The sequence below is a fragment of the Astyanax mexicanus genome, chromosome 11 (assembly GCF_023375975.1).
Source record: "Astyanax mexicanus isolate ESR-SI-001 chromosome 11, AstMex3_surface, whole genome shotgun sequence".
Lineage (NCBI taxonomy): Eukaryota > Metazoa > Chordata > Actinopteri > Characiformes > Acestrorhamphidae > Astyanax > Astyanax mexicanus.
Window position 1 is genome coordinate 8,396,341 of NC_064418.1, and position 27,182 is coordinate 8,423,522.

General features: G+C 38.0%; 1 protein-coding gene across 2 annotated transcripts in view; it reads left to right on the forward strand.

Moving 5' to 3' along the window:
* The window catches only part of adcy5 (adenylate cyclase 5), a 111,374-nt gene extending 86,577 nt beyond the window's left edge, over positions 1–24,797 (forward strand). Inside the window, exons 9-21 of one of the 2 annotated variants that reach the window (XM_015606951.3) lie at positions 3,165–3,187; positions 4,182–4,341; positions 7,452–7,549; positions 9,392–9,479; positions 14,635–14,751; positions 15,002–15,166; positions 15,893–16,068; positions 16,755–16,775; positions 17,089–17,221; positions 18,816–19,079; positions 20,208–20,412; positions 20,821–20,945; positions 21,489–24,797. In XM_015606951.3, coding sequence (XP_015462437.3) covers positions 3,165–3,187; positions 4,182–4,341; positions 7,452–7,549; positions 9,392–9,479; positions 14,635–14,751; positions 15,002–15,166; positions 15,893–16,068; positions 16,755–16,775; positions 17,089–17,221; positions 18,816–19,079; positions 20,208–20,412; positions 20,821–20,945; positions 21,489–21,617 — 1,704 coding nt within the window. In that variant the 3' untranslated portion in view covers positions 21,618–24,797. The remainder of the gene's footprint in view (positions 1–3,164; positions 3,188–4,181; positions 4,342–7,451; positions 7,550–9,391; positions 9,480–14,634; positions 14,752–15,001; positions 15,167–15,892; positions 16,069–16,754; positions 16,776–17,088; positions 17,222–18,815; positions 19,080–20,207; positions 20,413–20,820; positions 20,946–21,488) is intronic. The other variant, XM_022680526.2, reaches the window with a different exon arrangement.
* The last annotated feature ends 2,385 nt before the right edge of the window (positions 24,798–27,182 follow it).

Genomic DNA, 27,182 nt, shown 5'->3' on the forward strand with positions numbered 1-27,182 from the left:
GAAGTGATTATGTGAATAGAAATAGAAATAGAGAGAGAGAGCTATGTGTGGAAGTGTGCTTATAACTCCTGTGAGACTCCATCAGATCTTTGCCTTTAAATACACACTCAGCAACTGATCCAGGAGTGCCTTATTTCTGGATAGTGGAACACCTACAGTGGCCTAGCAAAAGTATTCATATCCCCTTGAAGTTTTTTTTTTTGTGACCATACAAACACAAACTTAAATGTATTTTATTGAGATTTTAAGTGATAGACCAACACAAAGTAGCACATAATTGTGAAGTGGAATGAAAATAATACGTGGTTTTCAACATTTTAATCAAATAAAAACTTGAAATGTGTATATCAATACTCAGTAGAGCCACCATTCGCTGCAATTACAGCTGCAAGTCTTTTGGGGTTTGTCTCTACCAGCTTTGCACATCTAGAGTCTTCTAGAGATTTTTGGCCCGTTCTTCTTTGTAAAACAGCTCTACATCTGTGAACAACAGTTTTCATGTTGTGCCACAGAAGCTCATTGGATTTGGATTTAGGTCAGCTAAGATTTTGACTGGGCCATTCTAACACATGAATATTCTTATATGTAGCTCTGGCTGTATGTTTATGGTCATTGTCTTGCTGGAAGGTGAATCTTCTTCCCAGTCTCAAGTCTTTCGCAGCTTCCAAAAGGTTTTCTTTCAAGATTGCCCTATATTTAATCTCCATCCACCTTTCCATCAACATCAGCTTCCCAACACTGTCCCTGCTGAAGAAAAGTATCCCCACAGCATGATGCTGCCACCACCATGTTTTACTGTGGGAATGGGTTGTTTAGGATGATGAGCGGTGTTACTTTTCTGCCACACATAGCGCTTTTTGCAAAAAGGCCAAAAAGTTTAAATATGGTCCCAAACATATCTTATACATATTTCTTTCAGCAATGGTTTTCTTCTTGGCACTCTTCCAAAAAGGTCAGAATTGTGGAGTGTACAACTTATAGGTTAGCTGTGAATTTCTGCAGCTCCTCCAGAGTGACCATGGGCCTCTTGGCTATGAATACTTTTGCAAGCCACTATTAATAATGCTTTCCTACAACCTTTGGCATGTCAGTCTGTTATGTTTAAACCAAACCAACCTGAAAGTGTAACAATGCATCCCTATTTCCCATTAAAGACCCTTTAAACTTTCTTTAGAAATGCACACCCTCGCGATTTGACTGGAATCATTTGAAGTGTGATTCTGCACCTAAATATGGCCCACAGCTCCAGGGTCAGGGTCCATCTCAGCAGAATGACAGCTCAACAGTACGGGCCCTGGTGCACTTCCTCATTCGTTTGACACAAAGATAAACAAGTGCCAGAGCAGATCAGGGAGTGTGACACAGTGTGTGTGTGAAGAGTCACATGAGAGCCCCGGGGACTGTATTGAGTTCAGCCTCTGTAGTTTCTAAAGGCCCTCCCATTCGCTACATCAGTTCATGTGGGTTTCGAACGTGACCTCCCACAAACAGTAGTGCCATTAATCCCCCCCACCCCCCCTTTATTTGCCCTCTCTGGACAGAGTTCTGAGAGAGGAGTTGGGCATTGATGAAACTGGGACAGTCAAACTAGCTGCTTTATGTTCTTTATGTTTGATGCTATGCTGAGTTGAGATGTTTTTTATGCCTTTTTATGCACTTTTTCTACTATAGTCTTTTTGTGGTTTTCTCAGTCTTTTCTGCAATTGTTTATTTTGTGCTTAATTTCTGCAGTTTTCTGCTATAGACCCTTTTATGCTTTAGCTTAATTTCATCAGTTTTTTGTTGGATTTTACACTATAGTTTATGGTCTGCAGTCTTTCTATGGTCTTTCTTCAGTCAGACATCCTGTAGTTTTTCTGCAGCCTTTACTGCTATATTGTATTTTCAGCATTTTTCTCTGCTATAGCTTATTTTCTTTAGATTTTCTGCAGTCTTTTACTGCTGTTTTTTTTAACTTTGTGTAGATGTTTTGCAGTCTTTTACTGCTGTAGTTAATTTTATAGACTTTTCTGCAGTGTTTTTAGTGGTATAGCTGCTTTTCTGCAGTATTAAATGCTATTACTTATTTTTCTAGACTTTCTCTATACTTTCTGCAGTCTGTCTGCTGTAGCTTATTTATTTTCTCTTACTGTACTATTTTTCTGCTATAGCCTTTTTGTTTTGGAAAGTGCTATTTTAGGCTTCCTGCAGTCTTCTATTGTAGGTTATTTTTTGCAGTCTTTTCTGCAGCTAGTAATTGTACTTGGTATAAAGAACAACTGCATGTATTACCATCAAAATATGAAGAGCCCATAAGCTAAAACAGCCAGTGTACAGTTCCTTTAAAAAGTGACTGCTAGGCCATTATGCCACTAAATCTATTTTATTCATTTATTTTATTATTTTAATCCACCTTAATTTTTGTAATATTTAATGTATTTAATTATATCCAGAAATTGGTAGCAATAAACTGGGCTTTGAATTTTGCAGTAAAATCAGCTAAATTTGAACAAAGTTGTCCCTATTTTTTCTTTATCTTCATCATCATTTTCCCTACACATGCAGATCTGCAGGATCTTTGTTCATTTCTATGTTTCCTGTCGTCTACCTTCTCCTCCTTCTCCTGTTTGTTTACTCTGTCCTCCTCTCCTCCCTGGAGCTGTGTGACCGATGACCAATAAGGTGTTCAGGCCTCTCCTCTGTGTGTTCTGGCTGGGCCATTTATCACTGGTGTCTCCGCTGCAGCCGTGCAGGACAGACATGTCAAGGTTCAGATTCAGAGACGTAGAGGTGTTCTCTCTGGGGCGACTTTTTTGGAACACGTGTGCAGTATGAGGAACTTTCCAAAGACTCTCGACTGCTGATTTAACAAGAGACATCATCTGTATTCTGGAGGTGTTCTGAAAGTTTGTGTGGTGTGTGATGGATGGAGCAGACACTGGAAGTGCTGTATCAACATGAGCAGTGGTTTCTCAGTGTAAGCAGAGAATTTAGAAGGTTAGTTTGGCTTATATTTAGGTTTTCCTGGATTTTCTTTTGCCAGAGTTTTCCAGAAGGGGTCACTGTTGTGCTAAAAACACAGCCTGGTGCGCTCAACACTCCTTATTGTTTCTTATTGCATTGGTTGAAACACTAGTCCCATTATCACAACACTGTTTAAATATATCTATTTTTCTTCTTTACAGGGATTTGAAGACCCCAAGGACAAGTGAGTATTGACCCTTATCTCTCCCTGCCCAGTTTTGTCTCATCAGTCGTGGTGAAAAGCTACTGGCTGCAAGTTTCGATTGACTGCCACCTTGGAAAGTTGCTGGGGAGCCTCACCTTTTTATTAGTGCAGTTATATCGTCGTCTCGGGCAGAGAGAGAAAGAGAGAGAGAGAAAGAGAAAGAGAGAGAAAGAGTGACTCACATTGACCCAGTATATATTTTCAAGATGGCACCAGAAGACATGCTTTTCGTCTCCTGCTCACTAGGTGAAAAAGATCCGGGGATTTGCGGTGCATGAAAGGCTGTTAATCCTGAATCGGTGGACAGAGTCAGTGTGCTGCTCAATCCATGCATGAATCATCACCCTGGCTCACTGCATCATCAGCCATCAAACTGTGAAAGTGCCTAAAAGCACAGCTCAGGCCAGTGCTTTTGACAGTTCCTGCTCTGCAAATGCTGAATACTGAAATGCTGATTTAGTATCTGAGGGATCAGCACTTTCTCCAATTGACTGACCCTCCTGCCGTTAATTGATAAGAATGGCATGTACTGTCAGATTTGATTCAAATATGTAATTTCTCTATAATAAACAGTGCCAGTGCTTATACTGTATATAACGAGGCCAGACTAGCCTGAAATCTGCATGTTTGTCAGTACGCTGTTGTGATTGAAGACCACACCATTCAATATCGTGCATCGAGACCTCGTCAACAGCAGGCTGCACCAGATAATTACCATCTTGCGTAAAACTCATTGTGTGGCCTGCGATCGAGTGATCACACCGTGAACAAGAGAGCTGATTGATTGTTCGGAGCCGTGCTCCTTTGAAGCATTCTGCTTGCCGTCGCCCCTCCGTCCGCTCGCTCGTTGGTTTCGTGATTGTGCCGAGGGCTCTGGTGGTGGGGCATGGTTGTGGATGCTCGTCGAGGTACAGGCTGACAGTCAGGAGAGGCTTAAAGTTGAACAACGTTTGTCTCGTCTTGTGTTATCTAGACATTTCATTTTCAGAAACACTCAGGAAAACCTGAACCCGGAGGACGAGGTGGATGAGTTTTTGGGCCGCGCCATCGACGCCCGCAGCATCGACCGCCTGCGCTCTGAGCATGTCAAGAAGTTCCTGCTGACCTTCCGCGAACCCGACCTCGAGAAGAAGGTACTGCTTCAGGTGCCCTGACCTGGCTAAATACAACTCTGAAAACAAATAAGAGACCACTTAAAAATTATGAGTTTCTTTGATTTTTTCAAATTAAAAACCTCTGGAATATATAATCAAGGGGAAGATGGATGATCACAAGCCACCAAACCATCAAATAAAGCTGAACTGCTTAAATTTTTGCACCAGGAGTGAAGGCATAAAGTTATCCAAAAGCAGTGTGTAAGACTGGTGGAGGGGAACATGCAAAAATGCATGAAAGCTGTAATTAAAATCTTAAATCTTAAAACTTTATAAATATGAACTTGTTTTCTTTGCATTATTTGCAGTCTGAATTGTTTTGGTTTTAGCCATTTCTCATTTTCTGCAAATAAATGCTCTAAATGACAATATTGTTATTTGGGAGAAATGTTGTCTGTAGTTCATAGAATAAAACAACAATGTTAATTTTACACAAACATAAACCTTTAAATAGCAAAATCAGAGAAACTTATTCAGAAACTGAAGTGGTCTCTTTTAATTTTTCAGAGCTGTATATACTGTAAAAAGCACTGTTCACTTTTTTTTTTTTTTTTTTTTTTTTTTTTTTTTTACTTAGGTCACCTTATTTCACAAATCTAACCCCTCTATATTGCCTGCTTAATTTATTTATCAAAGCTAATACAAATAAAACTCTCCCTGAACCACAATAGAGCTTCAGTCAGTAGCCAAGCACATACACTATATTACCATATAAGTATTAGCTTACTTATTCAAATCATTGAATTGAGGTGAAAAGCAAGCACCTGGGCATGCAGACTGCTTCTGCAAACATTTAGTGAAACAAGTTCAGTCGTGAAATGTCTTCACTATTAAATATTCCACAGCCAACTCTCAGTGATATTCACTACATCACTACATACCCCCAAACTTCATGTAGCCTCACTTCACCAAACACAGGTAATTAGCACTTAGTTTGCACGGGATTAAACTGACACAGGCAGAAATTGTTCTTATAATAATTTCCTACAATGTCATTATCAGAAAAGACATTCCAACCTCACACCACAGAATTATATGGTTAAAATGACATTGAAAACTGGGTTAATTTTGGTGGAAAGTTGTAAAGACATATAGTATCTATTATTTCACTTTCAAACAAAATGTAACATAGTTAAAAATAATAATAATAATAATAATAATAATAATAATAATCATATAGTGCTGGGGGGTTTCAGTTTGGTCCAAACCAAAATAGCAGAGATGCAATGTACCAAGAACCACAGTCCAGACCAGAGGAACAAAATGTGATCTGCCCAAATGAGCCATGCCTCGGTTTACGTGTAGTATGAAGGAAACATTTTTCTAAAAGATTTGGACTTTTAGACCAATTACAAGAAGTTGTGGCGAACTGTCATTATCTATTAAACAATAGAAGAAGAAAAAGGCTGCCCCAGGGCTATTCTTGCCTGGTTATTTATATAATTAAAAAAGTTTCAAAATGAGATTGTGATGAAATCTATTTAAATATATATAAAAAAAAAAAAAAATGTATAAGTATGTCATTTTTTGAGTTTTAGTCATAATTATATTGACGTTTGAAGAAAATCTGTTATAATCTTGCATGAATGCATGTTTACACAAGTAAGGCATCTGCACCATGTGCCCCTACCTACTGTATAAGTGCCACGTCCATATAAATTTTCTCTTGTTTAGACCTGTGAGCTGTGAAAGTAAGCATTGCATGCAGTTACAGTGAATAGAAAGAAGTGAACCTGAAGACCCTGAGAGCTGGGAGTGAGTCATAGGGTGATATTTTAGAGAAAAAGAGTGAGATTTGAGATTGTTATCGTGCTACTGTCAAAGCCGCGGTCACGACTGAACAACTGCACGGCCCGCAAAATCAATCACGACCGACCCAGTGACGCCCGGCGCTATACATAATCACCCGGCGCAGTACGCTGAGAACAGGGGAGCAGAGGAGCAGAACAGAAAGGTAGGGGATAACTTTGATGATGGAGGGGGGGGTTGAATGAAAAGGTAATGGAGGAGGAATACACCACTTTTTCTTCCTCTGTCTGCAATTACTAACCCTATTAGCAGCCCTCCCACCTCTGGCTCAGATCTCAGCCCCAGCTGTTATGTTTAAGGAGATGTAATTGCTGCTTTTGTTTTCTTCTGTTGCTCGTGTATGTAACGGCCTAATTCAGGCATGGGATAAGATGGCTCTCATCAGCTCTGCTTTTAAGTATTATCTTCTCATTGCTCTTTGTAAACCTCATTACTAGAACTGTTTTGTTACGTTTGTGACGAAATTAAGGGGGGCTTTATTATTTTGCTCTCTAATTGTGTTGATTTTAGTTTCATACAGTGGTGTGAAAAAGTGTCTGCCCCTTCATGAGTTCTTATTTTTTGCATGTTTATCACTAAATGTCACATAAAATGTTAATTAAATGTTAGTCAAAGACAACTTAAGTAAACTCAAAATCCAGTTTTTACTTAAGATTTTTATTATTAAGGGGAAAAAAATATCCAAACCTAGATGGCCCTGTGTGAAAAAGTGTTTAAAACATAACTTAATTGTGGCTTATTACACTTTAGTTAAATTTCTCTAGCCACACCAGGGCCTGATTACCTACTGCCACACCTGCTCTCAATCAAGAAATCACTTAAATAGGACCTGTCTGAAAAGGCGAAGTAACCCAAAAAATACTTAAAAGCTAGAAATCATGCCAATATGCAAATAAATAAGTTTAGGAACAAATGCAAAAGGAAGTTATTGAGATCAGTCTATGAGTCATTTATAAAGAAAAAAAAAAAAAAACACAGTGAAAGCCAATATCCATATATGGTGAAAACCTGGAACAGGGGTGAACTTTCCCAGGAGTGGCCGCCTGACCAAAATTACCCCAAGAGTGCAGTGATGACTTATCCTAGAGGTCACAAAGGACACCACAGCAACATCTAAAGATCTGCAGTCCTCAGTTACCTCAGCTATATTCATGACTCCACCATAAAAAAAGAAACTGGGCAAAAATGGCCAGCATGGCAGATTGCCAAGATTGCTCGTCTCAATTTTGCCCCCCCCCCCTCACTTTGTTTTTTTTCCCTCCTCACTCTCTCGCTCTCAGTATTCTAAGCAGGTGGACTCCAGGTTTGGAGCGTACGTAGCCTGCGCCTCTCTCGTCTTTTTGTTCATCTGCTTCATCCAAATCGTCATCGTACCACAGTAAGTATTAAAAACACTGATTTATATGAGTGTTCAGGAATTCTTATAGGCATATAACTATTTTCTTCACTAAGAAAACCCTTTTTGTAAGTGTATAATGTAAATTGGTGCTTGTGAATGGCTCTTTCTGCAGGCTGATCTGGCTCAGTAGGTGCTCATTAGGCCACTAGGAGGAATAGTGGTTTGAATGAAATATGAAATATAACAGGAAAGCGTTTAAGACTTAAAAAAGGGTCATTTTATCAGTGGTGGTTCTAGACCATTTCAACAGGGGGGAGTCAATCTAGATCGGTAATAATGTTAAAGCGGCCAATTACTTTCAAGCTTTTATACAGTTTAATTTACAATTTCAAATTTTTTTATCTGCATAATCTTAATCCTATATTTGTCATCTTGTCACACAAACACATTAAAAAATCATCACATTTCACATAAATTTTTTGACAGCATTCAGTATTCTATGTTTGTATTTTCTTGCCAACAGAATTATTACTGGTTATTTACTCATATTTCATACAAACATATTAATAAAAATCACCCATTTAAACTTTTGCTATGCTTTACCGTTAATGTTATTCTCTTTTTTTTCTGTAGTTTTCTGTTTCATTTACAATTTACATCATTAACAAATCAGCATATTTTCACACTTTCTTATAGCTTTGCTGTCCTTAACTATACAGTATTTTAAGATTGTTTAGTCTGTTATAGAGCACTCGAGTTTTAGTGCAGAAATTGCTCATATTTTTCAAATTCAAATGAATCAATTGATACGCAGCTGTCTGCTGCTTAAGGGAAGCCCAGTCCACTGCCTAAAGCTTGATTTATTCTTCTGCGTTTACTGAACGTAATGACTACAGCGTAGCCTGTGCGAGCACCCTACGCAGCAGTGCACATTTATATTTCTGCATGCGCGTGTCTGCGACTCTGCATCGCTCTGCGGTTTAAACTGTGAGGCGAGAATTATGGGGCAGCTTGGCGGACCAATCACAGCTTCAAAGTAGGTTTTGACTTAGAAATATAAAAGGTATTTACATCGAGCTGCCGGCGCTCAGAGGGAGCAAAATTGGCCCTGCTCCCTCCGGGTGGGTAGATGGCGCTCTCTCTCCCCACATCACTCCTAGTGTGATGTCCACAGCACAGGGCGTCTGTGAGCTGATGTATGCATCAGCAGGAGCTCAAAAAGAAGCGGTGGCTGACTTCACATGTGTCGGAGGAGGCATGTGTTAGTCTTCACCCTCCTGGTGTGTTGGGGCATTACTAGTGATAGGGGGAGTCCTAATGAGTGGGTTGGGTAATTGGCCTTATAAATTGTGGAGAAAATGGGAAAAATTAGAAATAGATAAAAAAAAAAAAAAGTATTTACATTTGTACGGCTTTATTATTGCGTGATGAATTATTACTATTATACTGTATCTGAGTGCGAAGGCCATAATGAAGGTATAAAAAAGCCATTCTGTGATTTTGTATGGGATCTTCAGTGTGGGAAAGTCAGCGAGTGTTTCAGCACTTTCTGAGAAACAGAATCCTCTCGGCTGCTGTGCTTTCCTCTAGCTCCAGTAACAGCCGCTTTCAATTAACGTCCCGTCAGCATCCCGACACCACTGTACCCCACTCTACAGCCCGGTTTACTGATAGCTACAGCAGAGTGGCCATCTCCTCACCAGCTCAGGAGAGTCCCACAAGGATGTTTTACCAGCTCCCCTGTGTTTCATGCTTTCCTTGTTTCTTTGCGTTTTCTCTTCTTTGCGCTTTCAGTTTCAGCTCACGTTTACACTCTTTCCATTCTTCCTCTCTTTTTGTCTGGATCCTGGTTCTCACTCTTCTCTGCTCTCTGTTTTTCAGCTCCAGTCTGATGATTGGCTTCTATGTGTCCTGCTTCATAATTCTGATGGCTGTCATGTTCGTCTCAGTCATTTACTCCTGTTATGTGGTAAGTGATTTTTTGTTTTACAATAATTACAACAATTACACACTAGTACACACACTTACTACTTTTACAAACATGTGAATCACGGAACCACTGGAGGAAAACAATAGACCCATTAACTATCCCTCTTTTCAAATATGATCCTTCACAAACCAAATAGTGTCTGTGCAGTTATGAAAAGTTTTTGAAGTAGCTCCAGATTCAAAATGTCCTACAAATACATAGTTTAACAATTAGTGTCCTCAGTTTGCGTGTTAAAATGAAAGATGATGTAACACAGTGCTAAACATGATCCTGTCCAACTTCTTTAGAACATGTTGCAGCATCAAATAAAAAATGAGTGAATATTTGCAAACGCTTTAAAAAAAGTTTATCTGTTTGAACATCAAATATCTTGTCTTTGTAGTGAATTCAATTAAATATAGTTTAAAAAAAAGGCACTTCACATCATCGTATTCTGATTTTATTTATGTTTTACACAACATACCAACTTCATTAGAATTGGGAATACCTAAGTAATTACCAGAGGTGGAAAGTAAGGAATTACATTTACTCACATTACTATAATTAAGTAGATTTTATGAGAAATTTGTAGGTTTTAAAGTAGTTTTTAAAATAGGTAATTTTACTTTTACTCAAGTTCATTTTGACACAAATAATTTACATCGCTACATTGGAAAACTCCCCGTTACTGAGGAAAAAATAAAATGCTGGAAAAAAAATGAACCAAAACGCGATTTGTTCCGTATTTTCATAAATGTCTATTCCACATGTCTGACACTCACATCCACTAAACACCTCCTCCCTCTGCTCCTCTCCTCTCTGCTGCTGCAGCGAACACCTACAGACCCATCCCCCCAAATTATAACGTGGAAAAATAATTCATTTAAAACTATTTAATTTATGATTTGTTGTACTTTTTCAATCAATTAAATGAAAGTAACTATGTAACTTTTACTCAAAGTACATTTTAAATTGAGTACTTTTTCACTTTTACTCAAGTAGATTTTTAGATGGGTACTTTTACTTTTACTTGAATTGAATTTTAGCAAAGTAAAGGTACTTTTACTTACATTTTTTCAGTACTTTTTCCACCTCTGGTAATTACACATTTTTACAATCATGCAGTAACAATGTAACTCACTCTCTTTATCTGTTGCAGCATTGTTCTTTTTATGTTGTTATAAATGTGTAATAAGATGAGGGTAACTGATATAATATAAAATGTTGCTTTTGTTTGTATCCGATTGTTTATGCAAATGTTACACATTGTAAACATCTCTAAACATCTCTAGCCTCACAGCTTATGAGCAGCACTTGTGTAAATACTTGTGTAAAAGTCAAACCTAAAGTTGGTACACATCTGACTACTCAATTACTCAAGCTGTATTCCTGAAATTCATCTGTAACAATTAAGACAATTAACAGTTAGCACTTAAGCACCAGTAGTTGGAATGTTATTACTATTACATAGGTTATTAATATGTGATATGTAATTACATAGCTATTTAATATTGAATATAAAACAGGACTGTTTACCTTGTCAACAACAATAAGAACTATACAAGATGTAAATCTATGACCTCATTACAGCAAGTCAGGCGAACGGGTTAAAACTAATCTTTTCTAACCCAGCAAAACACCACCGTTACTCTCCAGCACAACATCAGAGCTCCTTCACCCACATGTCAAAAAAATTGGTCTAAAAGAGGTTAGAGCCACTATCACAGTCTGACAGTGACGGTGATTACAGGTCATTTTTAAGAGCCGGACACACACAACAACAGGGTAAACAAACTTTTGCTAAATGACCCATATGGATGTAATTGTTTCTCAAATTGGTGTCACCTCTCAGCCGGTCCCGAGAGACCGTGAGTCAGACAGTTTCAGGTGAAGACGCAGCGAGGATCTGGCAGCTCTCTGTGAAAGCTGCTGGGAAACGGCTCGGTGGTTCTGGCAGCTAATGACAAGCCAAAGGACCCTCTCTGCTCCAGCTGGGGAATTAGATTGACCCCTGACCGTGAAACGTCTTCCAGAAAAGTTCCTCGATCTGCTCGATCAAAAACTCACATGCAGTTCAGAGCTGCCCAAGGTCACTGCCCATGGCTGCTCTTGTGCTGAGTGGATGGTGGAGCGATTAAATGCAGACAATAAGAGCCTAAAGTCTAGACAAAAGTTAGATCGTTAGCACGTTCACTTGTAAAACTGTATGACTCAAAGATGCTCCACTAACATTCAACTAACATTTAACTGTATATCTAAAAATTAAACTTAACCTAATGTAAATTATTTTCTATAGAATCTAACCTTAACCTTAACTTAAACCTAGTCTTAACCCAACTCTAATGTTTAATCTTAAATATATCCCTAAACCTAGCCTTAACTCTAAACCAAACCTAAATCTTAAATCCAAACCTACACTTAAACCTAAACCACACCTTAACCTATACCTTAAATCTAAGCTTAAACCAAACCTTAACCTAAATCTTAAATCTAACCCTAAACCTTTAATCTAACCCTAAACCTAGCCTAAACTCCAAACCTTAACCTAAATCTTTAATCTAACTTTAAACCTTCCCTTAAGCCTAACCCAAACCTTAACCTAAACCCTAAATCTAACCCCAAACCTTTTCATCCACCTTAAATCTAACCCTAATCCTAACCTTAAATATTTTTTTTACCTATATTTTAAATCTAACCTTAAACCTAGCCTTAACCCAAACTTTTTATTCTACCTTAAATCTAACCCTAAAGCTAACATTAAGCCTAACCCAAACCTTTTCCTCCACCTTAAATCTAATCCTAATCCTAACCCTAACTAAATTTTTTACCTATATCTTAAATCTAACCTTGAACCTTATTCTAAACCTTAAACCTAACCCTAAACCCAACCCTAAGCCTAACTCAAACCTTACCCTTACCCTTAAATCTAACTCTAAACCTAATTTTAAAATTGTAGAGATTAGAGTTTGGGTTAGAGTTGGGTGTAGAGTTACATTTACATATTGACACACTGAGAACTCCGAGATCTCAGTTAAGAGTAAACATGCACTGAGAAATCTAATTACTGAGATAAAACTCAACCTCTTCATCAGATTAACAGACTCCTGTTTAAAAAATCGGACTCTACTGTCTACAAGACTACATAAATAGTCAGATAACTGCAGTAACCTAATTGTGAAGGTGTATGTAAGCACACTTACTGATGAACACTGAGTGTGGAGCATTGAGTTTTTATTGCAGTGCAGCTATTAAACTGTTAAAGAGCTCATATTATGGGTTTGTTTTTGAGGAAGTGTGCTCCAGCTCCTGCTGAGCTGGCGTGCTTATGCAAGCATTTCTGAACCTTATTTGTGTTCGTTAGTGAATTAAAGGATTTTTGGAAACACTGCTGGAGATGGAGACACAGCTTACATTTTTAAAAATATCCAGATATTAGGCATACTGCCAGTAGACCAAAAGAGAGTCCTATTCTTGTGGTTGAACTTTTCTACAAGGATTTGCACTTTAGTGTCTGCAATAAGTGTGAATTAAAGTAACTGAATGCATTCATTAGAAGGGGTGTCCACAGACATTTGGACATTTAGTAGTTATATTAAACATAAAAATACAGTAACAAAAACAGCCTGTGTAATTCTAAAAGAAAAAGGAAGTAGGGGTGGGCCCTATATGGCCCTAAAATAATATCACAATATTTTTTTTTTCATGATAACGATACTCTTAGTGATATGACAAAACACTGGATTGAAAAACAAAAAAAATCAAGAATACACTACTGCAACAAAATAAAATTATAATTTTATTATTGCATATAATATGACATGGCACACCCTTAACTGAGATATTAAAAAATACATTATTTTTTCAGATTTTATATATCCATGATTAAAGTAAAATAAATAATACTGGACAGATATAATCTGTCTCTAGTGGATATATAATGGGAAATGAGAACAGTGTGAATGTTTCTTTTGCTAAAAACAGCAAAAAAAAGTATCCTAATGTGATAATAAGGGGTGGGGGTTATGGCACTATATTTTAGGGTATAATATTGTTCACGATATTCAAAAATGTTGTATGATATAATATGGCATACTCCTAAAAGGGAGGCTAAAGACCTGTGCTTATTTCATGTAAAATTATATTCTTGAGCGTTGCATGAAGCTGAACGCACCATGGTGAGTTTCTGAACTGGCGAATTCTCTGCAGTTTAGTTTGCCTGCCGCCTACACTCCCGACCAGTGTTGGGCACGTTGCTTTGAAAAAGTAATTAGTTATAGTTACTAGTTACTTCTCCAAAAAAGTAACTGAGTTACTCCACTATAAAAGTAACTAGTTAACAGTAAAAGTAACTATTGTGTTACTATTGCCCTCACTGTGATCTATAGTTCTATAAATCCGTTTTCAGCTTCTCCTCCGTGGTTGAAAGGCAGCTGTTCTGTGTGTGTGAGGCTCGTATCACACACAGCTGAACTTTTTGTCGGAGGGCGGGGCTGCGCTTATGCAGTGGCTCTCTCTATTGAAATGAATAGAATGCGCTGTGCTGGTGGACGGGAAGAGGATGCGTCTTTCTTGCGGGCGCGCCGCACTAACACTAAAATTTAATTTCAAGTCGCGGGCCACAAAATATCGTTCTGCGGGCCGCGAGTTTAAGATCCATGATTTAAAGTGCTCACTACAGAATACTGTCTTCCTCTAGGACCCCTAGAGAAACCCTGGTCTCATCCTCCCCTCCCTTGTGACACACACACACACTTGCGCCTTTGTCTGTATGCGCAAAGTTAAAAAAAAAAAAGTTCTAAGGCTAAAGTAACGTGCAGTAACGGGGTGTCAGAAATGGTAACGGCGTTACCACCAATCACGACCAATCACAAGCTTTTGTTTGGCCATGGAGCAAAACCTTGTGTTATTTTTTTTTTTTTTGAGCAATTACATCACATTGTTTGCTGAAGCTATGCTAACGTCGCCTCCGCCTGAAGAATGCTGAGGCTTTAAGAAAATGATCTCATTAAAATGAATTCTGACTGTTTCTGGTGGATAAATCCACACAGCAGATATAATTGGACCTCATTGGGGATTAATAAAATGCAGAAAATGTTGGTCATGGTGTTGAACTTTAAACTGTGGAGCTCCTCTCACATTTATTTTATTTGGACAGCTCTTCCCAGTGCCCCTGCAGAACCTGTCCAAAAGGATTGTTCAGTCCAGACTGAACAGCGCTCTGGTGGGGGTCTTCACCATCGTCCTGGTCTTTCTCTCAGCCTTCATCAACATTGTGAGTTCTCTATCTTCTAATAAAATGTTTGACTCGTTTAACTAAAAAAAATATTATTATTTTTTTTATATACCCTTATAACCTTTGCGCAAGTCTTTATTTCTAAGGACACCCAAAGAACACAGGATATTACACAAGTGGATGTTAATAGTCACAGTATGAAATGCACACAATGTTTGATATGTGTTCTGAATCCACAAACAGGGCCCGATTTGTTGATTGTGTTTTTTTTTGTATTTGTATCCTCTAGTTCACATGCAGCACTGACGATCTGAAGAGATGTTTGGGACGAGAGTTTAATATCACTCCCAGCAGTGTGAACGCCTGCCATGTGCGCAGCTCTGCTTTTAATTACTCACTCTGGTCCCAGGACAGCCTGTGTTACAGCACAGCTCCAGCCTGCAACTTCCCTGAGGTGAACAAAGCTCACAAACTATCTATATTGCATCAGTCTGTACAAATACAGTATAACAGAGCATTCCTCATAAAAATAAACATTTTATTCACGGGTGGGAGTCTTCTTTAAAAGCATGGAAATGGCATGAATATTACTTGTGTTTTTACTACATATGTTCCAGAACCTATAATATCTTAGCAACACCTATTTTTTCAACCTACCTATTTTTTTCAGTTGGGTAAAAATACAATTATATCTATTTATGAATATCTACTACCTGGGTTTCACTGCTGGTTTTCGGGAAAAAAAATTGGTGTGCTAAAACGGAAAGAAACCATCAGTGTATGAACTGACAGATACAGCAAACAAACCTCCTGGATGAGTTGTCCATGCCCTTCTGAAATAGTGTTCCATGTATTCTCCATTTGTGAATAATAGCTCTTGCTGTTATCTGCTGGAGTCCCAAAGCTTTGTAACCTTTTCCAGACTGATAGATGATCAATGACTTTGTTTTCTCAGCTATTCTTGAATTTCATCCTTTAAAAAGTGCTTTTTATATTTACTCAGGTTATATTTGTCTGATATTAAAGTTTGTTAAATAATCTGAAAAAATGTAAGTATGACAAAAGTGCAAAAACAAAATAAATCTGTAAGGGGCAAATACTTTTTCATGCCACTGTATCTTTACAAACATGTAATGTGAACTAAATGTGATGAAGTAACCCTGTGGCTCCTCTTCCTCAGTACTTCTCCTCCTGTGTGCTGCTCAGTCTGCTGGCCTGCTCTGTGTTCCTGCAAATGAGCAGCATCGGTAAACTCTTCCTCATGCTCTTCATCGAGATCCTGTATGTCCTCATCATAGAGGTGCCGGAGGTCAGCCTGTTCGACAACGGGGACCTGCTAGTGATCGCCAACGCCATGTAAGTCATAATGTGTACTTTAGTGTGTGTGAGTGAATGGAGAAAATCTTCACATTTATCCTTTGCTATGAGTAAAAATGAAGAATCTATTTGCTAAGTATCTGAGTATCTGCCATATTCAGTTATCCTTTACAGTGTCTTGATTTTTTTTTTTACATTTTGTTACCTTACAACCACAAACTTGCTTTATTTAGATTGTAAGTGATAGACCAACAAAAAGTAGCACATAACTGTGAAGTGGAAGAAAAAAAGCAACAATGCTTGTGACCCTAAACACACCATCCCCACTGTAAAACATCTTAAAATCTCAATAAAATACAATTAAATTTGTGGTTTTCGGGTGACAAAATGTGCATATAATCTGTATATCTCATAATCATAAAGTCATTACTTGGAGAATGAGTAACAGTAGTATGATGAACTATGAAGTATCCGTGCTGATATTTCTGTATATGGATGCCTAGTAATTACCTACATATATCCATATTCATATCCTTAAGATATCAAAGGCATTCAGTTCAGCTGCATCCATTTAACCAGGAGCAGAATAAACTGCTGAAAGCGCTCTTGAGTAGATGTTTGCTGATTTGGCTTGGATTGCTTTTGCAGCATCTATCTTGAAGATAAAGTGGTATCTGTTGCGCTCTCCCCCTCTGATACATTTCCCTTTTGTTTTGCATTCACAGTGAGAACATGAATGGAACGAGGTAAGATGTTATCAGCTAAATGGAATCACTGGGGTGGAGTAAATCCCTTTCAACCACACCATGTTGTTTTGATTGCTTTGCCATAACGATCGCTATCACTAGACAAGTGCACAGCTAATGTTTGTAGATGCATAACTGAGATATAATCTAGTTATCTCAGTGTCATTCATTCTGGCGCACCTCTGCGTCCTTTCTCCATGGCTTTGTAAGAGAATCCCAATGCTTTAACATGCTATAACTCAGTGATTTATTTAGTGCAAATCCAGTATCTTCCTCTACCATTGCATTCTAATGAATTATCTGTGTGTTCCAGCTGCGTGACAGACTCCAGGGTTCCTCTGAAGATCATGACTCCAGTGGTCATCACTGTCTTTGTGCTAGCGCTCTACTTACATGCACAGCAAGTGGAATCCACAGCCAGACTGGACTTCTTATGGAAGCTACAGGTAGAGATTAATTGCACAGCATAGAGCACACAGAGATACACAGTTCTGATATAATGTTTGTATTTCTTAAAAAGATATCAAAGAGTACTCATGTATTATCATAGCAAGGTGCGATATATTGGAAGTTAAATCAGTTAAAGTGTTAATAGAATTATTGTAAATAAATTGCTGTAGATAAACTTTCTATGTGTTGCATGATGCATTTCCAGCTGACTACCGCATTTTACAGACTATAAGGTGCATCGGATTATAAGGCATACTATCAATAAACCCTTTATTTTTTGGTCTATTTTCATACATAAGGTGCACAAGAGTATACGATTAATTTTAAGCATCAACAGTAAGGAACAGGGGTATTGCACAGTAATCTACACATATTTCTCTCCTGAAAACTGTTTATTTTGGTGAGTAAAGCGCTACTGCTCCAGCCTTGTTGATGGAGAAACTTTACTGAAACTCTTAGCGGAGAGGCTTTAGTGCTCCTTAATACCTGAGTGGTAAAATTTATTCATACTTAAAGGAACACTGTTTTTAAAGCGCTATTTAAGCAACAATAGTAAGGAACAGTGGTGTCGCACACTAATCTAAACAGATTTCTCTCCTGTTTGAGTTGATTTGGGGAAAATTAAAGGATTTAAAAGTGCGCCTTATAGTACGAACAGTAAGATACTTCCTATGCAGAATGACATAAATGGGCATATATTGTTTTCTATGTAAAATACAATTTAAAGGTAAAATATGATGCTAAATGGACTAAATGGATGCTAAAGTTTGAACTTTTTTTTTTCAAATAGCCTGCCTTCATTCTCTCCCAGCATCCTGAAATACAGAGCTTTTAGCCGATTGTCCTACAATGCTAGTGATAAAGATATCACACATTCTACAGCATTAACCAGCACAGAGTAGCTCCACACTTCATTGGTAGAATTCTGAGATTTAAAACAAGGCACTAAAAGAGTTTGGAAATGCATGAATTTGAGTTGTTGCTGGAATATCTCTATAATCTTCATGCATTTCTACACAGAATTAATTTTGCCATCTGTTCCCATATCCTACCTATTCATTTATGCTCATCAGTTGACTTATTGTTACTTAATTTCAAAATGGCAGCACTGAGAACTAGCTAAAGGTACTGTGTGTATAAACAGTGTTTTTAGTAAAATGTACCTTTTTTTTTTTTACTTTTTCAGCTAATTGCCTCGTTTTGAATGTTAGGGCTCTCAGAATTCTACCAACGAAGTGTGGAGCTACTTAAGCTACTTGTTAATGTTGTAAATATAAGGATATAACTCAATGCCCCCTATCACTAGCATTGTAAGCCTGTTATGATCATCGGCTGAAAGTGCTGTATGTAGGAATGCTTGGGGAGAATGGATAAAAAAATCATTCTGTTTTTAAAACAGTGTTGATATCTACACAACTGCTGGACAAGAAAGTGGAGAAAAGCTGTTAGACTGCGCTTTGTACTGTGCAGTCTTTTATAATCAGCAGACATTCCACGTTTTTACAGCCGCAGTGTGTTTTAAAATGGCCTTCAGAGTTGGCATTTCTCTTCCTCTCACTCACTCTGTGTATATATGTGCTTCATCCTCAGGCCACAGAGGAAAAGGAGGAAATGGAGGAGCTGCAGGCCTACAATCGACGTCTCCTCCACAACATCCTCCCTAAAGATGTTGCTGCTCACTTCCTGGCGCGAGAGCGGAGGAACGATGAGCTGTACTACCAGTCCTGCGAGTGTGTGGCCGTCATGTTTGCCTCCATCAGCAATTTCTCTGAGTTCTATGTGGAGCTGGAGGCCAACAACGAGGGAGTGGAGTGCCTGAGACTCCTCAATGAAATCATTGCTGACTTTGATGAGGTAGAACAGAGCTTCTCAAACGTTTTAGATCATGTACAACCAACAACTATCTAAAACTAACACTTCCAAAGAGGCTCCAACAAGCCATTTCACAGAAACACAGGAACATGTGTAGCTACCTCACACATGCTTATTTATACACAGTAAGATAGACTTATAATCCACACATATACATGTCCTCATATCTTCCACAGGTTTTTACTCAAGGATCAATGAAACTGATGTTAATAATTATAAAACTGTATTTCTGAGAGTGAACGACTGAAGTGGAGCTTACATACATGTTTATCTGAGGTTATCTAGTTAGTGTACCACCTTGGGATTCTTCAAGGGCCATCAGTAGTACCTGCTGTACCACAGTCTGAGAACCAGAGCTTTGAAGGGTTTACGAGAGTTAGTAGACTTAAATTGCTGTTTCTGTTTAATTAGTAATTAGACCTTTAGACCTGAATTATCTCCAGTGATGGAAAAAAAAAATTAAGAATGCTGGTTTCTTTCTGTAATGCACAGAAAAGAAGACTCTAATATTCTATTATAAAATCTTTATAGCAAATAAATCTACTAAAACTATTAAAAACTAAAATATTTCATATTTTTAATTTTCTGTTGCATTGAGTTTGTGTGTAATGTTTTAGATTTTATATTGACCTTTTTATTTCATAAACTATCCCTGAACAGTAAAAAACATGATTACAAAGTGTTCTAAATCACATAAAACTAGTAAAAATAGCCTCTATTAATTAAGCTTAAGTACGATTTTTTTTTTCCATTGTAGTGGGCAGGGCCAAGCTACTGTTTCATTGGTTTAGTTTATAAACTTGCTCACTTGCTGGTTCAAGGTCTCTTCTGATGGACAACAGCTCTTAAATAGTGTTAATAATGTTATGTGCAACAAAACAATACAAAATAAAGAAAATACAAGATGTTCATTGTAATGGATGCGAAAAAGGGTCCGAAACGGTTAACAACATAGAAACGTAATAAATTAGATTTACATTCATCTCACATTCTGAATTAGAACAGTTTGATCTAGCAATTTTTTTCTGCCGAAAAATGACGAAACTCTACAGGAATGTTTTTCTTTCAACAAAACGAGACAGTCTTTTTTTCTTTTCATGTCTTCCTCAGATAATCAGTGAAGATCAGTTTCGTCAGCTGGAGAAAATTAAGACTATTGGCAGTACGTACATGGCTGCTTCTGGCCTTAACGACTCCACCTACGATAAAGCCGGCCGCTCACACATTCGTGCACTGGCTGACTACGCCATGCGACTCATGGACCAGATGAAGTACATAAACGAGCACTCCTTCAACAACTTCAAAATGAAGATTGGTAAGCACAGTGTCCTCACAGCACACTCTCAGTGTTACCTCACTGAGGCATTGTAGACACATCAATGTTTTCAAGCTGTTGATTGTGGAATATGGAGCTACACTATTGTCTATTTTCTGCATTAAAACGTTCAGTTATACTCAGTAACTCAGCACATTACAATATTTCAATGTACACTGAGATATTACAATAAAGTAAATCTACCCTGAGATATTATAGTACAGTAAATCTACCCTGAGATATTACAATATAGTAAAAAAAAGTACAGTTAAGTACCTGAATCAAAACAAATTATGATTATTTTATCCATGATTTAGTGACAGAATTATGTTGTGATTAATTTAATTAATTTTTGATCGATTTACAACGCTAGTTTCTTGTAATTTGACTGGAGTTTTGTTCCTCTAGGTCTCAATATGGGTCCTGTAGTGGCTGGAGTTATAGGGGCTCGTAAACCCCAGTATGATATCTGGGGCAACACAGTAAATGTGGCCAGTCGCATGGACAGCACTGGAGTCCCTGAAAGAATACAGGTGAGATGTGGTCAGGTTTTTATTTGTATAATTATAAATATATAAATATACATCTACATTCAGTTAAAAAAACAAATTCTTTTGTGTAACTTAAACAAATTATTTTAATCAGATTTCATAAATTAGTTGAAGATTATTTTTTTTGTGGTTTGTATTTCTCCATTTAATAAAGGCTAAACCACCAAAAATATTTTTTTGAAATAAAAATTAAACAAAATAAAACATTTTTCCCAAGGTGGATTTTTTAAAAATGTTTTTTCACAGGATTTCAATAAATTTGCTCCTTTTTAAAATTAAATGGCCTAAATTGCTTGCACAGTTGCAGAACTACAATGTAAAATATTCAAGCAGAGCAATTCTAGTCATAAATTTACCTCAGCAGTGCAATTTTAGTCATGAATATTTCAGCTGTGCTATTCTATTTGCACATTTACCTCAGCAGTGCTCCACATGCTTTACATTTATTTTAGGTGCTTTTAAATGCTTTTTAATGTGATTTGTTTTTTAATGTTCTACTCTTCTGTCTCTTCTTACTGTGTCCAGGTCACAACGGACCTCTACCAGGTCCTCAATTCCTACAACTATTCATTGGAATGCCGAGGAGTTGTCAAAGTCAAGGGCAAAGGGGAAATGATGACGTATTTCCTGAACGGTGGACCCAGCAGTAGTTAACACCCACTGTGTCTTGCACTCACAACGCTACTGACAGTGTGAGTAGGCTTGACATGTGGAGGATAAGGGAAGGACTGGGGCACCGTGCTCTCCGTGGCCTATAGGAACCATGGATGGATTGTTTAGAGGTGGCCGGTGCCCAGTCTCGGAGCAGGTTGCCCTTTCCACATACTGAGGCCTCTGACGGCCTAAATGAAGGAAGCCCTTACGAGGCTTGAGGTTGAGGTTTGGAGAAACTCACTTTGGAGCTTTGCTCAGACAAGGGCACGTGGAAAGACCAAAGAAACTGCAAGGAATCAAGCAGTTCTCCCTTTCGTACTTTTCTCCTGTGCAGGAGAGAACGGGTACACTGCTCTGAGGCCGTTCCTCCAAAGGAGAAGGTCAATACTAGAGCAGCTGTGCTGGCAAACCCAGGAGGCTCCAGAAGAGAAGGAGTGAAGTGTCTATGAAGAGGTCTATTGAAGTAACAGATGTTTTATGTGTATCTAATGCATCTGTGTATGTGAAGCAATGTACAATGTTCATACAGTCCGTTGTCTTCAAACACTGTTGAGCTAAACATGGGTTTACCTACTTGGCCATATGGGGCAGAGCAAAGCTATACTTACACAATCTCTCTCTCTCTCTCTCTCTCTCTCTCTCTCTCTCACACACACACACACACACACACACACACACACTTCTTAACAACGCTCCACGAACTCTCCATGTATCTCTGTAAGTGACTTTTAGAGTGCTGATCATCAAGTCCAAAAGTCCAAAATGGGACTGCTAACTGGTTTATAAGTGTGTGTATGTGTGTGTTTACAAGAGTCCTCTGACTCCCCCACCACACACACGAAAGTGTTTTTTCCACTCACAACTGAATATTACCCCGCTCACAACACTGAAGACACTTTGACAGATAGAGAGAGCATCCAAGCCTGGCTTTATTTTATATTTCTGACATTTTGTATTTTGTCTCAGAAGAAGAACAGATACCAAACCTTATCAAGACTATTTTAGATTCTATATTTTGTACATTAATATATTAGAGCGATGTCTATAAACACCAATGTGTATTGGGATGTATATATCTAAGCGAGATGTGCAGCAGTCGTGCATATTTTTAATTCTAATTAATGGGCAGGGGATACATTTTTTTAAAAGCTGTAAAATCTATAGCCCTTGCGCTCCTTTCACATAGACAACTGCACAAATCCCAAGACCACAGGTTCAGAACAGGAAGATGATCTCCTCCTGAGTCTTTCTATCTATCCTGAGGAGCGAAGTACGAGTATGTGAACGTTCATGTCTTTGAACGAAGAAAATGAACACAGCCACAGCTTTTTAAAGCAGCAGAAACTGCAATCAGCACAGATCTCATTGCTTTTAGCCTTGCGTTGAAGCTGCGCTCTACACAAGGAGTTTGTACGCTCTAGGGGTCCGTTTTAGATATGCCGCACCCCTTGGCCATTTTTGCACTGCACCTCTGCCTTCCTTAGCCTATCATCCCGCCTCTCCCCCTCTCCCCTTCCAGATCAATCAGATGGTACGACCCGATGAATGTTCATTTTCTCCAATTGAGGCCTTCATATGTAAAGAGTGCTGAGTGATCACTAAACACGAAACACGAAGCGTCAGTGCCAACCATGTTCATCAGCAGAATCCATGAGGTCAGGTTCACCTAGCTTCAGTGGGACGGTTCTCCAGTGTAAATATATCCCCAAGTACAGGCAGACCAGAAGATCAAGCATCAGATTTGTCATGCTCCTCGTCTTTAATGCTCTAGGTGCATCACAGAAGCTCGGAGAAGATGATGTAAAGTGATACTAATGCTGATCTTCTGTTTGGGAGGTATCTGTTACAGTATGTCAGATTCAGGCTCTTTCATTTTTGAAGAACTGCGTCATAATACATAGTGATGTTGTAATAGATTTGAGTTTTTTCTTTATTTATTTGCGTTTTTCAGCTCTTTTTTTCCTTTGGTCATCACATATTCACTAAGACTGTGGCTCGGTCTACATGTTCATACTGCCAGCTCAAGTCCTGTAATCCTGTTGTTGTTTGTTTGTTTGTTTTTAATATCTTAATCGTATCCAAATTGATTGAAGTTTTATAGTCTGGACACTCTAAAACAACAATCCAAATTGTTGCAATCTGGATTCAAAGCACATTTTCTACAGATGCTTCTCAGTCTGGATGCTCTGTACTCTTAATTCAGATTTGAGTGCTTTGAATCTTTTGTCAACAATTACTGCCAACCAATTACAATCAAATCCAGAGTGACAGAAGTCTGGGGGTCCAGAATGAGTTTTAAGGGTTAGTTACTGTTGATAACCTCATTACTACACCAACAAATGCCAATTGCAATGCAAATATGATTTGATGACTTAAAAAATAACAATGCGGCCTTAGCCATCATCTCAGAAGATCTGAGCTGTAAAACAAATCCAAGTTGCAATCTGCAGTCTGAACATGTTTAGCCTTTGTTTAGATTTTGTTGTATCTAGATTGCATCCAGATTGATTTTTGACAATGTAACAAACAGCAACCTCATTAAATCCAGAGTGACGGAAGTTCTGGAGGCCAAGAAGAGCAACAAAGTTTAGTTACTGCATAACAAATCTTTAGAATTCTGCAGTTTGAACGCAGCCAAATTGGACCCAAGTGGGGCTTCTTTCAAAAGAGGTTTATTCATTGTTTTTTGTTGTTGGAAAACCTCAGTGCCATATGTTCATATGTTCTCCACACTTTTACTTTGTCCAACAGGAGAAGCTACAGGGATGCCAACCACACTTAATGTTCTGGTACTTTTGGTAATCATGGTTTTATGTCTTACGTCATCCAATGCCTTTTATTTCTTATTCATGCAAGTGCCATATTTTTTTTTCTTTTTTTCTTTTTTGTATTTTGTTTTTAAAGTTCAAGTGAGGCTGAATGTGATGAATTGTCACTTTAGCCCAGCTGTGGAATCCTCCAGTATAATGAGATGAAGGTCAATTTACAGGTTTTGCATCCTTTTGTCCAGGTTCTGAAACTGTATGTCTTTGAGAAAGATCTTTTTTCTTTATATCACAAACTGCTAATTTCAGAGAGCTAATACAGGTTATCTTCTTTTTTTGCTTTTATTATCTGCCATGTCAAAACATTGAAACATTATACTTTTTTTACCAGTCAAATAAATCACTTCAATGCTTACGTGTTCCTGAATTTATTTAACGAAAAAAGCCAGCAGCTTTATTTTGCATGGAATTTGTTTTACATTGGAACTGTGTTTCCTAGAATATCCAATGGGTGGCTGCAGTGCTCCATCTGTGCTTCTATTCAGACATCAGTCCAGCTGAAGCTGATTATGTTGTACCATAGACTGTGTGTTGTACAATATAGGCATATACAGCTCTGGAAAAAAATAATTAAAGAGGCCACTATAAATTGGTGAGTTTCTTTGATTTTACCAAATTGAAAACCTCTGGAATATTTTTAAGAGGAAGATGCACCAGGAGTAAAGGCATAAAGTTATCTAAAAGCAGTGTGTAAGACTGGTGGAGGAGAACATGATGCTAAGATGCATGAAAACTGTGATTAAAAACCAGAGTTATTCCACCAAATATTGATTTCTGAACTCTTAAAACTTTATGAATATGTAAGTTGCGTATTTTTTTCTGCATTATTTGAGGTCTGAAATCTCTGCATGTTTTTTTTTGTTATTTCAGCCATTTCTTATTTTCTGCAAATAAATGATCTAAATGATACTATTTTTATTTGGAATTTGGGAGAAATGTTGTCTGTAGTTTATAGAATAAAACAGCAATGTTTATTTTACTCAAATATAAAACTAAAAATAGCTAAATAAGATAAACTGATTTAGAAATTGAAGTGGTCTCTTTTTTCAAAGCGGTATACGTGTGTGTGTGTAACTGTGTAAATAATGTGGGGTTGATGCTGCAGTTGGTCAGGTTTAGGTTCAGCAACAGTATGTGCTGAAAGAATGAGGTCAGCTGACTGAATATACTGAATATAGACCAGGTTATTTCATCAATGGCAAAATCTTGCTGAAAAATTAATGCAACGCTGGATTAAAATATTGCTGTAGCTTACTGAAACAATTCCACAGTGAAGGTGTGCCACAATCAAAGCTAAAGGTGGCTCAACCAAATATTAGAGTGTGTGACCTTTTTTTTGGCCAGGCAGAGTATAAAAAAAATATCTAAACCATATTTTACATTCCCAGCCCAGCTGGTTACACACTGTCTGTGATCATCACAGTCTTCAGGACAATCAGTGGCCTTTCTGTAATGGGTGCAGACCCCATTACTTACATCTGCAGTCTATTGGAAGAAACTAAATCAGCTTTAAAACATTTAAAAGCACCTTGACTCAAAGTATAATGACACCTTCAATATCCAAGAACTTATCCGGCTAGTTGTTGCGAGCAGAGAATGGTTTGATTGCTCTTGAAATTGACTGCTGCATGCATTCAGGCCAGTCAGCTGAGGCTGGAGCGTGCTATTATAGAAACCTTTAGGGCTTATTCTTCACTGGAGAAAGGCGCTTTGTGCTGGGCATGAAAAGAGCATCTCATTGACATTAAAATGGGCCCAGGCCTGATATTATAGGCCAAATTAGGTCTTTTGTCCAAGAGAGCTTGGCTGTTACACGCTTGTAAGATTTCAGTTTGTTCTAATGTCAGTCCGTTCAGACAGTCGTCAAAAGGTCAGAGACAGGGATTCAATCAAACTCATATTCACAGTCTGACGAATGTTATTATTTGGAAAAGAGGCCGCTGACCTTAGATCAGTTCTCTGAGGGTTTTAGAGGCTCAGTACTCACAGAAATGAGGTTATGTATGACAGAAAAGATTCTATGTCAAGGTTTGATCTGAAATGTAGAGCAAAAGTCTACAGTTTTAGGTTTTAAGTAGGGTTGTCAACATTAATGTATTAACATATGCAGTTAATCGTGTTTATTGTTTTACGTAAATTCATTGCATGACAAAAATTGACTGATGCTGGTGACGCATTATGCCTGGTTTATATTACACAATTTTGGGCCAGTTTTTCATTTACAGACCTCCAACAAAAACTCGGCTCTCGCGTAGTGTGAACTACTGAAAGACGCTCACTGACCCGTCGCCAACTGATCGCCGACGTGTCGCAGATGCCCAGCAAATATTCAACATGTTTAATATTTGACTCAGTCGGGCAACTAGGAGTAAGGAGCAGCGGCTACATAAAGCCAATGAGATCACAGAAAGAGAAAACCACGGGTCCAAAACACACCAGAGCTGTTTACGGAGAGTCAGACTCCTTTCTGTTATATCAATAACTCACTGTTAAACTCTAGAGGGAGCCAGCGAGTCCTCTATGAATGGGGTGTATGGAGCTAAAAGCTAAACAATAAAAGTAAAAAAAGCTAAAAGTAAAGACACTATCCTGGAGATACAGGTACAGCGTGTTTAAAAGGTTTATAACTTGAGTTCAAAGCGATACAATATATTTCTGCGGTACTGAAACATTAGTTCATATGGTTCTGTGTTGAGGACATAAGTACATATTTCCGTATATGATGATCAGACATTTATAA